The sequence below is a fragment of the Sus scrofa genome, chromosome 13 (assembly GCF_054392235.1).
Source record: "Sus scrofa isolate SSC_HxYL_T2T_F1_AM1 chromosome 13, Sscrofa_HxYL_maternal_Yorkshire_Landrace_v2.0, whole genome shotgun sequence".
Taxonomy (NCBI): domain Eukaryota; kingdom Metazoa; phylum Chordata; class Mammalia; order Artiodactyla; family Suidae; genus Sus; species Sus scrofa.
In genome coordinates, this window is record NC_139395.1 from 163,177,641 (window position 1) to 163,191,601 (window position 13,961).

The window sequence follows — 13,961 nt, forward strand, 5'->3', positions numbered from 1 at the left end:
CAACTTTTTTTTTTTTTTTAAATAAGAACATTTAAAAAGTTACCATCTATCACCAATACCATTTCATAAAAGAAAGGAAATTTTAACACCTAAGGACTAATTCAGAACGAGCAATTCTCTAAGTAGAATACATTTAGTTTTGTTAAAAAGTATTAATTTTCACAAGCAATTACAATAATACGTAATTTGTCACACATTTAAAAACCATATCCCAATTTACTTTTTATATGTATCTTAATCATATTTGATTTATTGACAAAAATGAAAATGGGAAAGTTTAGTCGATAAAAACTTTATTCAAAACATATCAAGAACCACATAGTTCAAAACTGCAAAAATAAAAGACAATTTCTGGTAACTTAAAAATAAAGAGTATCTAAAAACAACCACATCAACACCTACTGTTTATAATACAATATCAAAACCAAAGATAATCTTCATATTTCTCACCACATTTGCACTAGAATCCTCCTTCTTAACCCACTATGTTGTTATGCAACCCTTTCAGTTTTAGCACTTAAAATATGACTTGGGTATTTTCTGTATACTATTGATCTCTTCCCACACAGAAAAATAAAAATAGTTCAAATGACTAGAAACTAATTTTCATAATTAAAAAGAACAGATTAGTAAAACATTCCTTTTGAAAGCAATAGACGAATTAGTAGTCTGAATTGAGCTACACAAGAACACATTTCTATCTGAGGACTCCCCAGATTATCCACTACACATTTATAAAGTACAGAACATTTGCAAGATGCTTTTCACCATTTATTTGTCAGGACTCATAACACCCAGGTGCTGTGAGATAGCAGAATTAACCTCAGTTGATACAGGGAGGACCAAGGCACATGGAGAGGTCTTGCCAGGGCTAGAGTGAGACCTCATTTACATTCTGACATCTTAAGTCCAGAGCCAGATGCCTCTTTCTGGAGGATCTTAATTTGTTTAGTGATGGACGTTACAACATGTAGAATTTGTTATGGGAGAATTAGTTTTGGCTCTGTAGCTAAAGAGTTCAGAGCATGGATAAGGTAGAGAAGACAATTTCAGCATGAAAAGGGTTAATGGGAAGAAAGCTAAAACCAAGGTGAAGACTCTCTTCAGACAGAGATCACTTTTAAGAAATAAAAATAGCAAAAGGATAAGAAAAAAATAATAGCTATAGGATTTTTCTTTTCTAAGCCAAGGGGCTTTTATAAAATCATTTTAAAATGAAGACAACCCTCAAACATCTTATTTCCCCTCCTCCCTAAAGCCCCTGTGAGGTGGAGAGTACTGATTCATAGGCGTAAAACTGAGAAGTAAGGAAGTTAAGAGGTTAAGACCACATGCAGAGTGAATAGGCTGGAGCAGATGTTATGTCTTAAAGCACTGGCTTAGAAATAGAAACAGAAGGTAGAGGATAAACAGGAACTTTTCTGGATGGACAAGTGGAATAATCTAGGGATCAAGTGGCAATATCAGCTACTTAACTTTTTTTTTTCTTTCTTGTTTTTACAAAGGACTTGGCATTTCAAATACACAATGAAACCTAAGATGGCAAATGCTCTTCTGGGTTATGAAAGCGCTCCGTTGAAGGGAATAGAGCAACAAGTTCTCATAAGGCCACATGAAAAGACAGAGGCATTAATGAGCCACAGTGTGGGTGTAAGTGCAAACGAATGCATTTAGCACAAAATACTGCTGCCTGTAGTTAAAATGTGATGGACATGAAGCCATCAGAATGACTTATGAGAGGAATTTAATTTAGCCTGATCAATTTATTAGGGTGTATTAAAAAAAAAAAAAAAAAACCTGGTCGCTATTGGGAAGAATAATGAAAACCAAAACAACGGTGTCCATGCATTAGGGACTCATGTGGAACCCTAGGCTTTATAGATGCCCCCACCCGCCCCCACCCCCATCAGTTATTAAGTGACATTACAAAGGTTTGAAGTATATTCCTAACCTCTGGAAGAGACATGTAAAACATTTCATCATGAGTGTCTGACGTATTTGTAGCAGGATAGGCCATAGTTCTAAGCCAGCGTAGCAAATCCGATGTTCTGGATTCCCAATGGGGCTTTCCCTGGAGGTCTGGTCTAATCAACTTTCACAGTTCAATCCCATGCCACCATAATAAATACAACTGGTTTAGGCCATGCTAACAAGGGTCCTGCTGGGCCACAGGAGACCCTGAGGATAAACATTTTAAATGGGAATACTGGGAAAAACTTTAAGAAGGGAACTGTGCAGTCGCCCACCTCTAGATGGAGTAAAACATTGATACTATACCTCAGGAAGCTGGTCTTTATTTACTGAAGATTGTTTGGGATGGCAGTTATAATCTAGCAATAATTTCAAGTCCTTTAGTCTAGCTCCTTGGGTGGAAATGACATGCCTCCTGTGTAAATCTTGTACAAACGGCAACTATCAACAACACAGCTCCAGGATGAAAGCACTTACTGGACAGGGCCCTGCAGATCTTTAATTCACAGAGACATTGCTGTTTTTCGTAAATATTCACAACATCTGTTCCCCTGAAACTCTGGCATTTATCCCTACACCTCCCAGCAGGAGGTATCAGACATAGTATACAGCGAGAACTTTTTAGAAGCATGTAATTTGATATGCATCATGGTCTTAGCTCTCAATCACTAATGAAAATATTTTAGGGAGTGGGCCAATGAAAGGGATTTGTTCCCAACCAATGGAATGGAGAGAATCTTTATTTATCAATGGTGGTTTCTCTTCTCCTCAAGATACAGAAGGAACTTCCATATCACGATCTTAACTGATGATGTTTAGTAAAAAGATGCTTAGTGTCATCTGAATTGTTGACATTCTCTTTTCTTCTACTCAGACTTTCAGACTTCCACGAACTGAAACGTGAGTAGAGAATAACTAACCTGATAATGGAAATACAGTTGAAATAAATCTATTATTTTACATATTTCAGCTGTCAAGGTAAATATGGCCTCTGTTCCTACCTCTAACCATTTTGCGGCGATAATGCTAAAGCAAAGAGAGTAAAATGGGCCTGAAATAGTGAGATGTTTGTAGATGTGAGGGTTCTTTTGTATATGAACTGCAAAATTTTTTCAACTGTGAATTTCAAGTGGTGCTCCCCCACCTTCCTCTCTCTCTTCCCCACCGCACCTCCCCACACACACCTGAGAAGGAAAAGGCTGTCACTAAGGAGAAGGGCTGGTGAGATTATTCAGCAGGTGGTTGACTTTAGAGCAGTGAATGGACCTCAGCCAAGCATGAGGGTGTGATAACGTGAGGATCCTTAAATTCCGTTACATTCTTCTATGTAATTTAAATTCTTCTGACATATGTTAATTGGTCTTAATATACACTCTAGGAGTGGTTAGTTAACATGTGAAGTTTCCCAGTTGGGAATACATCCTCCAAAGGTTGTTAGCATTTGAAAAACTCGAGTCACTTCAGAGGCTACTACCAGAGCATCAGAGACTGTGTTAATAAGTGATTATTTTTAGTGGTCAAATTAGTGGTGTTAGACAATGTGGATTGGCCCACCTACCACAGGGCCCTCTATCCCTTCCACAAACAGGGCATAAAGCTCTAGCAAGTCCATTAGTCCCAGGATTCCTAGATTACTAACCTGTTCTGGGTCTAAAAGTTAAACAGGATCACATTGCCTGACACTGAATCTGCAGGAATATTATTGGATTCACCTCTACTAACCCTTTACATGAGATATTGTTGGGTTCTCTAAAAGAATAGGGTGGGGGCTTTTTCAAGCTAACATGACAGCTTGACTATTATAGAATGTCTATTCTGAGGCCTGCTGGTTTATATGCATGAATGACACAGAAGTTGCTTAAAATCTGATTTTTGTGTAATGTACCACCTGGTAAGGTTAGGAGGAGGAGACCTACAGCCTTCATCTACCCCTACCTACTGAAGGCCACCAAAACCACGTTGTGACTGCAATTGACCAAAATTGGCCAAGTTCAGCTTACAACAATTTTTTTTTTTTTTTTTTTGGTCTTTTTAGGACCACACCCTCGGCTTATGGAGGTTCTCAGGCTAGAGGTCGAATTGGAGCTGTAGCTACTGGCCTACACCACAGCCACGGCAATGCAAGATCCAAGCCGCGTCTGTGACCCACAAAACCTACACCACAGCTCACAGAAACACTGGGTCCTTAACCCACTGAGCGAGGCCAGGGATCGAATTTGCATCTTCACGGACACTGGTCAGGTTCATTAACCACTGAGCCAACAATTTTCTTTAATGGAGGAAACACAAATACCTTTTGGGGGCAATAAGATTAATCCAGGCATAGTTTATAGTTGAATAGGCTTGCAAACAGCAGTTTAACAGAAGAACTAGAAGCCCCCCATCCTCTTAAGAGGCCTGAAAAAGGCCCAAGGATAAAGAATTTTGCCAGTGAAGCACAGGAACAAGAGAAAAACAAGCTGAGTCACAGGTGAGGGCCCTGACATTTCTACCTCACACCTTTTTTCCTCTTCTTCTGGCTTTCTATTAAAGCCAGCTTTCTTTTCAGCTGTCCACTCTCAGGGTGCTACCAACCCTGGGAGTTCAAAAAATGTGAAACAAACCCAAAAGGGCAATGAGTAAGTTGCAAAAGACTGAGATGCTGGCAAGGGTGCTGGGAGTTCAGGTTAAAAATGCAACAATAATAGAGCCATAGGCATCTTCACTTGAAGAGCAATTACAATTTCCCATGCATTATTATCTATTTAACTCTCCCCACATTTCTGAGAGCCTGACAGGGAAGGTTTTATAATCTCTGCATGAAGACAGGGACAACTGATACCCTATATAGATTAAGGGATGTGTCTAAATTTCCATGGCTAGAAATGGGTGAATGTGGGAGTAGAACCATTCTTCTGATCTTGGTATAATGTCTATTCTCTATGCCCCAGGGAATAAGAGTCTTGAGGAAATCTGCTGGATAGAAAGAATAGCATTAGGAGACCAGCACACTGCAGGAGAAAACTGCACAATGAAAAACACAATAGTGAATTGCAGACTACTGTGAGAGAGGAATTAGGAAATCATTCTCATAAGGGATGGACAAAGAAACAAGATTACCCTTATGAGTAAACAGACCATAACAAATTAATGAAGGGGCTAATTCTTTTACTTTCTTTAGTGCATTTACTATGTGCATGCTATAGGGAGGCCAGCACAGGTAAGAATTTTATATGTCCTCAAGAGCATGGCCTTCATCAATTTTAGAACATAAAAGAAGGCTGGGAAGAGGGAAACCCTCATAGAAGAGATAATAAATCACTGCCATTTAAGAATCAATCTAAATTCTTAAATGATGCAAAGGCTTTATTTTAGTGTGGGGTGCAAAGAACCTTGTGATCTGCTACTGCAATGATAATGCACATTCCTGGAGCTTGGGCCGCCTACAAAATGGGCAATGAAGAGCATGTGTTTAAGATGGAGCATGTACACTCCCCCTTGCAACGCAAAGCTGCAACCATAAGTGGATAAGCACTCTGGGGATTTATTTCTGTTTCAGTGTGTTTTAATAAACCAGTTCTGGGAAGAGTATCTAGTATCAGCTGTGGCTTATCTCCTTAAGCTTCACTCACTGACCTTTAAGAGTCTACCTTCCAAATTTAAATGGCCATCGTCAAGTGGTCTAGGCTCCCAATTTAGAGATCAACAGGCTAATTTTGGATTGCATTTTTTGGTTGAGGGGGCTGGTTGATCAAAACCTTTTACAGCTCCTTTCTATTCCACTCAGTATTTAGAAGAAATGGGAGGCACCAGGATAAGCAACTATACAACCTCTGTGATCAGGAGCCTCTGTGTAAGGAGCCAAAAGCTATAAAAATCCACCAGTTTGTTAAAGAAATATCCTAGCTGACAGAGAAGAAAAGAGGATATTGAACTGACTGTTGAGAGAGGCATTTACTTCCTGAGATTTCTTTTCTGTAACTACACCAAGAATCTTAAAAATTGCAATCGTGGGTTCTTGCCGGTAGGGAGGGTGGAAGACAGGTCCAAGGGCTCTGAAACTCAGCGCTCCCTCATCTCTCCAGAGTGCAAATAAAGACCTCTCTACTGCCCCGTAGGTCCAGGGTACACTTTTGTAACACGAATTCAACAACCTGCTTCCCAGCAGGACCTAAGAAACCATCCCTAGTGTAGGACGTTTTTAAAGCTCACCAAAGGAGGCAGTGCTCCACAGTGTCTCTTCCCCTGTAATACCCAATATTTATAAAACACTTCCTTACCAAAGAGAGCTCTGACTAAAGTCATCCTTCTGTTGGAAAATAATTTCAAGGATCCCCTCACCTTCAGTTACATTAACTCACTGATGGGATTCCAAGTAATAAAGTCAGGTAACATCTTTCTGTGTCAGCTCGCTAGCAAGGGCAGTGAACCGATTCTGAGGTAGCACCGTGTACAGCAATGATGGTCCTTGGAATTCACCCTTTGATCCCATGTAACTATGGTCTTTCACAGAATTGTTGGTCACCCAGATAATGGGGAGATGTATTACTACTGTAGAACAACTTAGATAATTTGACTGACCAAGCATTGCCATTAAAAAAAAAAAAAAGGAAACAAACACCCAGGCGAGGACTAGAGCCAGCACATGAGTCATATCTTTGGCATCCTATTAGAAACCTATGTTAATATTATCCCATGCCCTCAAAGCTTAGGTTGGAAATGTGTATTATTTTAGCACTTAATATCACTCTTTCCTAAGACATGGCAAGTCTGCAGTGTGTTTTTTATCTGCGACAGACCCATGGTCTTCCAGAACACATAGTATAGTAAAGCAAGGCTTTACTTAAGATGTGAGGGAGAATGACAGATATCTGAATGTAGACCTGTGCTTTCTCCTCTGCTTACCCCACAATAATTGCTACCTTCAAGCTCAGTGCGGGCAAGTTGGCAAAGGGAAGTGAGAAAACTTCACATAGATGTTATCAGGCACACCTGTCTGCTAGCAGGTATTGCAGGATACACTGGTAAGCCAGTCACTGTATTACTTGTGTTTTAGCATCTCTTTACTTACTGTTGACCAGGTTAAGAAGGGGAGGCGGGATCATGGACCACATGTGGGTTTCTGCACATATGCCATATTAAAGTGGCTTTCCCCCCCAGCTGTTCAAATTTTCTACCTGGGTTTTAAGAACAGGAGTTCATGGTGATTTTCCAGCAGGCTTTTCTGAGGTAGATAAAACTTGGACAACAATGGTTTAAAGAATGCAAAGGGTAGCTGAAGGCTGTATGGATGGGATTAGTTTGAAAGAAATTTCAGTAGTGAAAACTGAGCTTGTCATACACAACGCCAAAGAAAAAAGGGAAAAGGCTCAAGGCTGTCCACCATTTAGACAGGGCTTTTAGAATTTAATAGCTGGAAAATAGGCTAATCTGGTTTATAAAGAACAGGACTGTGGGAACAATGACCAAGTAAGAGAAGAACCTTGGTTAGCACACAGCTACTCAACACTAGGTTGATAATAGCAAGAAATATGCATCCCTCAGGACTCAGTGAGCAAGAAAAAAATGCATATTACAATATCACAAGCAAACAATAGGCTTGGAGGTTTCAGCTGCCTCTTGTTATTTTGGGATAAACAACAAACTTTACCTCTTTCCTCAGGCCTCCTGTTTGTACACAGGTTTTGTAATTGTATGAAGCATGTTGAGAAAAGCCAAATCTCAACTAAATAATTAGTGAGATGGATTCTGAGCTCTTTACTGCCTGTTTGAGTTGCAGATGAACAAGCTGGTCTGCCTGAGACCCAGCGAGGTTACTACTTCCATATGGGGCCTTTTTTTGTGGCACATCACTGCTGTCATCACAGGCACATGCTCTACTTTTAAAAGAACATGCCACTGTAGGCCAACTGTTAGTAGTTAAACACTATCATCACAGAAACACACAAAGCCAAAGTCAAGTTCATGAACACAGCTGGTGGTTAACAAACTCTTAACGGGGGAGGGAGGGAAGAAATTCACTATGGGCTCCAAGTCATTCACAACCTCCGAGACACTTAGACTGGGATTGTTTTATAGGAGAGAGAATAAAATCATACCTATTGGCCCAGTTCCTCTCCCCAGTCTAAAGAATAAACATTTGTTAGAACACCCATGGGAGAAAGAGTGTGATCACACATAATGTTCCCGCGGGTTGATGTAGACTCGCTCCGGGTCATGGTTGGGATGACGTTTGCCAGGGCTCAAGTCTGGGGAGCACATCTGATTGTAGAGGGGGTACATCTGCTGAATCCCATCTTCTCCCCCTGGATTCTCATCTTCATAGTCAAATCGCCTGCTCTTCAGTCCATTCTAAAAATTCAAACATTGCTTACATTAGCAGAGCAGCTGTTTGCATGTTTTCTAGCTCTTGTGTAAAAACAGGCAAGAAGAGAATTCATTACAGTCTGTGTTGATTCCTTATCCCACCAGCCACTGAAGGGCAGGGTGAAGTTCAACAACTTGTCATTTTCCAGTCATTTTTGCTCCTAATACCTGAACAAGAGGGGTGGCATCTCCTAAATAGAAAACTGTGACTAATTTCAGGTTTCGGCATTTGGCATCAGGATCAGCTAAAGTAAGCTGTAGAAAAAGTTGTGAGTGTCAAGAGTCTCTTGGCAAGGCTCAAGCTTGGAATCCATGCATGAAAAAAATACAGAGAATTAAATCAAACTAAAACAAAACCAAAAGAAGCCTTGGGACTCAGCACTGGGGAATTAGGGAAGAGCACAGCAAAATGAACTGGTAGTTGATTGCATGCCCAACACAGCTGAGAATAAGAAATGCTGTCGAAAATACCCTCCTATCTTGACCTTTCTTCCTTGCTTGACTCTAGGTCACAGCTGACACCATAAAGTGACCCTCTGATGCTCCGTGGTGTCTCTGGTACTGATCCTCTGTCAGGTTATTGGTTTCATAAAACTTGATTACTTCTAAGAGGAATAAGCAAGCTCAAGGACTTCACAAAATCACACTACAGATGCTCTGAGCTGAGGTGAATAAAATGAAATCTCAGGTAACTACAATGGTATTTTAATAAACATGGTGGCCACCGGCTCCATCTGGGCTGATCCCACCACAGGACTGTGTTACTTACAGAGTGCTGGAGACTGCCAGCCTCTCTTTCCTTGAACTGAGTCTGCAGAGGCAAGTGTTCAGTCTGGAAGGAGAAGAGAGAAAAAGACATGCATTTTATTTATTTATTTTTTAACGATTTTTATTTTTTTCCATTATAGCTGGTTTACGGCATCCTGTCAATTTTCTACAGTACAGCAAAGGGACTCAGTCACACATACCCATATACATTCTTTTTCTCACATTATGCTCCATCATTAGTGACTAGATATAAAAGCACCAAACACATGATCAAACAGGTTGACCAGGACTAATAACTCCCATTTTTTATTTTTTGTCTTTTTTTTTTTTTTTTTTTTAAGGGCTGCACTCACAGCATATGGAAGTTCCCAGGCTAGGGGCTGAATTGGAGTTGTAGCTGCCGGCCTATCCCAGAGCCAGAGCAACACTGGATCCTTAACCCACTGAGCGAGGCCAGGGATTGAATCTGAGTCTTCATGGATACTCGTTACCACTGAGCCAAGAAGGGACCTCCCCAAACTCCTATTTTTAAAAGAGCCAATCATGTCTTGTCAAATGTCTGCCAACTATGCAAAATGTTCCACATGAGAATGGGAAAAGCGACTACATTTCTTGAGATCTTCTCTCTCTTTCCTGGCTCCAGACTTCTTGTAGAAGGAAGAAAATACACAGAATAACTGCTCTCACGCAAACTTGTTTATGTCTTGCTTAAGGGAGCCCTCAGCACAGGTCTCTTGCCTTTTCTCAGTGAAAGAGTCTACTAGTTCATATTAGCTGAAAGTGGTCTGGGGTACTAATGAAAGGTGGTTTTGTTTTTATCTACGTATGTATAAAAGTCAGCTTTCTCTTCCTGCTGACACTCCCTATCCCCCAATCCCACACAAATCATAACGGAGAATCATTGTTTTTAAACTTTACCCAAAGAAGAAACTTTCTCAGCTTCCCTCTGGCTTATAAGCACATACTTCCCTTTGGTCCCAAGTTCAAATGTCATTTCCTTCAGGAAGCCGAGCACAAGACCTTCAGGCAGAGTACTCTCCTTTCTGTGCTTTCATAGCATTGTTCCACAATTGTTTATTTGTTTATCTTCTTCACTAGATGGAGGACGCTGGTTGGAGTATTTTACAAACACCATCCCCCTTATTTCACCTTTACAATAATTCTATAAAAACTCATGTCTTTATTTTATAGATGACCAAAACCGAGGCTCAGAGTGGTTAAAGCAAGGTGTCTCCAGTTACACGCCGGCAAGTGGTGGATGCTTTGTTAGAATCCTAATCCTATATTTTTTTTATCCCCTGCTTCTAGCACTGAGTGCATGGAAAATAGATGTTCAATAAATATAATAAAAGAATGTCTGAAAGGCCAGCATGTAGGCATATCTGTCAACAAGCTCTCCATTTCACTGCCTTTGCTTATGCTGTCCTTTAGGTCTAGAAAGATGCCTCTTAGCCTCTGGCACTTGAAATACTACCCATTTTGGCCTGACATCATTTTTTTTTTTCCTACCAGGCTTTTTCACACTACTCATCAAAGTTAATTTATTTACTCCCACTTTTGCTATTGTTCCTGTTTATACCTTGGTTACAGTATACATCATGATCTGTCTGTCTCATAGTTCCTAATGCCTCTATCTTTCAACCCCAGCAAACAGAAAACCTTTTCTGTCTATCCTCCTCCATCCTCACTCCCCCAGCCTATGGTTCTGAACTAGTAAGAAGTCAAAAGCTAACTAATACCTTTACTGAAATCTCAGCTATCACTTCTTGATATCCCATGTCATATGTCATGTTATCCAAACTGTAAGATATCTGTGACAAATTTCTTCTCCAGTCATATTCTGTATGATTCTAGGGTGCTTTCCACACGACCAGTTGATATTGACAGTACACCCTGGTAAAAGCCCAAGGCAGGGTCTGCTTCATGGACCAGTCACACCAGGCCTTGTGATCAGAAGGGTCCCACTTTGGGTTCAGTGTTTTGTGGTTGTCATAGCACATTTTGTAATAATTTTATTGTGAATCTGTGTTTTCTAAGTGACAAAGGGACAAAGGAGCATGCCTTAGGGACCTGTAGTCTCAGCCCAAGGATGCCCTGTCTCCTGTTGCTTGTCTGATTGGGTTCTTGGCTGCTACCACCCTGACCCTCCCATCTTCCCCTCCCTGCCCTGTCCAGTGATGGCTGCTGCCCCCTGCCCTGGCGGGGGCCTGAGTGCTGGTGCAGGGAGGGGTCGGGTCAGGAGTGCATGCCTTCCACATTGTGGCATATCTGGCAGGTGCTGGAGGATACCTCTCAGTGGGGCCAAGCCTCTCACTCATGTCCGTCTAGGAGCCTACTATTGCCATCTCGACCTTCTTAATTTTTAAAGAAGGGGACCTGCATTTTTGCTTTGACTGGGAGCCTAACAAAGTAAGTAGTCGGCCCTGATCAAGAAAAATAGACACAGAAAAATATACTTAAATTAAAATTAGCATTTTCTTTTGTTTCTATGCTCTTTTAGACAAGCCATGGCTTTATGAGTAACGATAACATTGCTACCCTTTTCTCATGGCCTGAGATATAAAGTCAGCCAGAAGTGGTACACTTGAAAATATTGGACAAAAAAAGAAAGTTCCTAGGACTGAAGAGAAAGAAATGGTGCCTGGACACTGAGTAATCTTCACTTGCACTGACTGGCAATGAGCAGATGTTAGGTTCTGTTTCTCTAACCTGTATAATAATCCTTCATCAGTAAATCACTACACCTCACATGAGGCCATGAATTTTGTAATACAACAGTTAACCACATTCTTTATATAGACAGACGTCCTAGGGATGGCCCTGTGTTAGAGATCGGGGCTATGGAAGAGCATGCTGGAGCTGTGTCTGCATTGTGTGGCCACCCAGCTTCTGACAAGATACATAGGAACTTAATTTAATCTAATGGTGGCTGGTACACATGCTCTCTTTCTGCTGGTCCATAAACTACTTGAAATGCTGCATTATTCTAACTTTAAAAAAAAAAGTTAATCACTAGTCTTGCATGATACCTTACAAATGTTTGGTGCCTGACAGATAAAAACTGAATTAACCTAGAATACTTTAACTGATGGATAAATGACATATATTATTCTATTACTCTTACATTTTTTTTTCCCAGAAAGCCCTGGGATACTGTGAATCTCTAATACACATTTTGATTGCCCTACTTATATGTACTATCTTGTAACAATTTCTATTGAGCTACAACCCAAATTCACTTTCCTGATTTACTAAAGTTACGTAGACTTACATTTCTGTCTTCCAAAATGTCTTCCAACACTAGTTTTTCCAGTTGTACTAAATATTATCTTAATAATTATTTTTACTTTCTCTAACTTAACATACAAACAGAGGAGTTCCCATCGTGGCTCAGCGGTTAACGAATCTGACTAGCATCCATGAGGATGCAGGTTCAATCCCTGGCCTTGCTCAGTGGTTTAAGGGTCTGGCACTGCCGTGAGCTGTGGTGTAATTTGCAGACATGGCTTGGATTCTGCGTTGCTGTGGCTTTAGCAAAGGCCAGCAGCTACAGCTCCAACTGGACTCCTAGCCTGGGAACCTCCATAGGCCATGATTGAGGCCCTAAAAAGCAAAATAAATAAATAAATAAATAAATAAATAAAATTTTAAAATAACCCAAAACCTCCATGTTTTACTGTGTTATATCTTAACATGTTTCCACGTAAATACCTTCAAATCCTATAAACAGAGGTTTTAGAGTTACTAAGGTTTATTTTCAGTGATGACAGAACAAAGATTTCAAGTTGCTATTGTCAGGAAGTCTGTGATAACCCTGGACATTCTGCTCCCTTAGGCAGTGGAAAAATCTCAAACTAGAGTTACGTTTGGAACCATTATCCCTGCTACCAGATTGGAGTCCTTCTGTCTTGTTTCATAATTTCATCCTCAAAATGCTCTGTGCTTCCTTCTTTAGAACTATGTCTCCTTTTTGCCTAGACTCTACCATTGTGATCTATAAGCCCTAAACATTATTCTTTTTAAACACATTTTTCTACCTTCCCAAATTTTCCCTAACATGCTCCCTCCAATTCCTTGTCCCAAATGACATCTGCCTTGTCCAGAATTTTCTCAATCCTGGAAGAAGCAGAACTCCTTCTAAGTATGGCAAATCACTCCCACATCTCCAGGAACTTCCATATCGTTCTCCTATTTCTCAATTTTCTTACTCTCTCTCTTTTTTATTTAAATTTTTTTTTGCCACGGATCCCTTCCTCTTAGCATGTAAACATATTCAAGCATCTGCCATCTTAGGAGATAAATGAAAAGATAATATCTATTAAAAATTCAACCTCTTAAACTCTAAAAGGTCATTAACTTACCTCTTAAAACCTCAACTTAACAAGATACCTAAAAGTTGCTAAGGTTGTGAGCAAAGATAAACTGAGCACTCCACCACCTCACACCTAGTGTGTAACTTGTCTCTCCTCCACTGATACTTTCTCAATTCAAGCATCTGCTAAGCTTCCATGTCACATCCTTGGGTAACTTTGCACTGACACTTAGAGTACACCAGACATAGCCAAATATTTTAGTGTGCAAAAGCAGAAAATCTCAGAGTATATGAAGTATGAATAAATAACAAATGTATTACTAAACTATAATTCTACCTCAACTGTGTCTTGAAAGACAAAAAGTCCTTTTCATAGAGAAACTTCAGGCCCTGATAGAGTCACTAGTAAATTCTATCAAACATTTAAAGGATCAATACGACCCTTAAATTCTTTCTGCAAATTGAGAAAAGAAAATGCTCTGTAATGCTTTTATGAGATTAACATCACCCTGATACCAAAAGCAAAGATATTTCCAAAAAAACTAAAGATTTTTAAAAATTCATT

General features: G+C 40.1%; 1 protein-coding gene across 3 annotated transcripts in view; it reads right to left on the reverse strand.

The window, feature by feature from the left end:
• Positions 1 to 276: 276 nt before the first annotated feature.
• Positions 277 to 13,961, reverse strand: part of NECTIN3 (nectin cell adhesion molecule 3) — a 132,058-nt gene continuing 118,373 nt past the window's right edge. For all 3 annotated transcript variants that reach the window (XM_084991367.1, XM_021070395.2, XM_084991372.1), the window contains 2 exons: positions 9,086 to 9,148; positions 277 to 8,301 (listed from right to left, as the gene is read on the reverse strand). In XM_084991367.1, the coding sequence (XP_084847493.1) occupies positions 8,122 to 8,301; positions 9,086 to 9,148 (243 nt within the window). In that variant the 3' untranslated portion in view covers positions 277 to 8,121. The remainder of the gene's footprint in view (positions 8,302 to 9,085; positions 9,149 to 13,961) is intronic.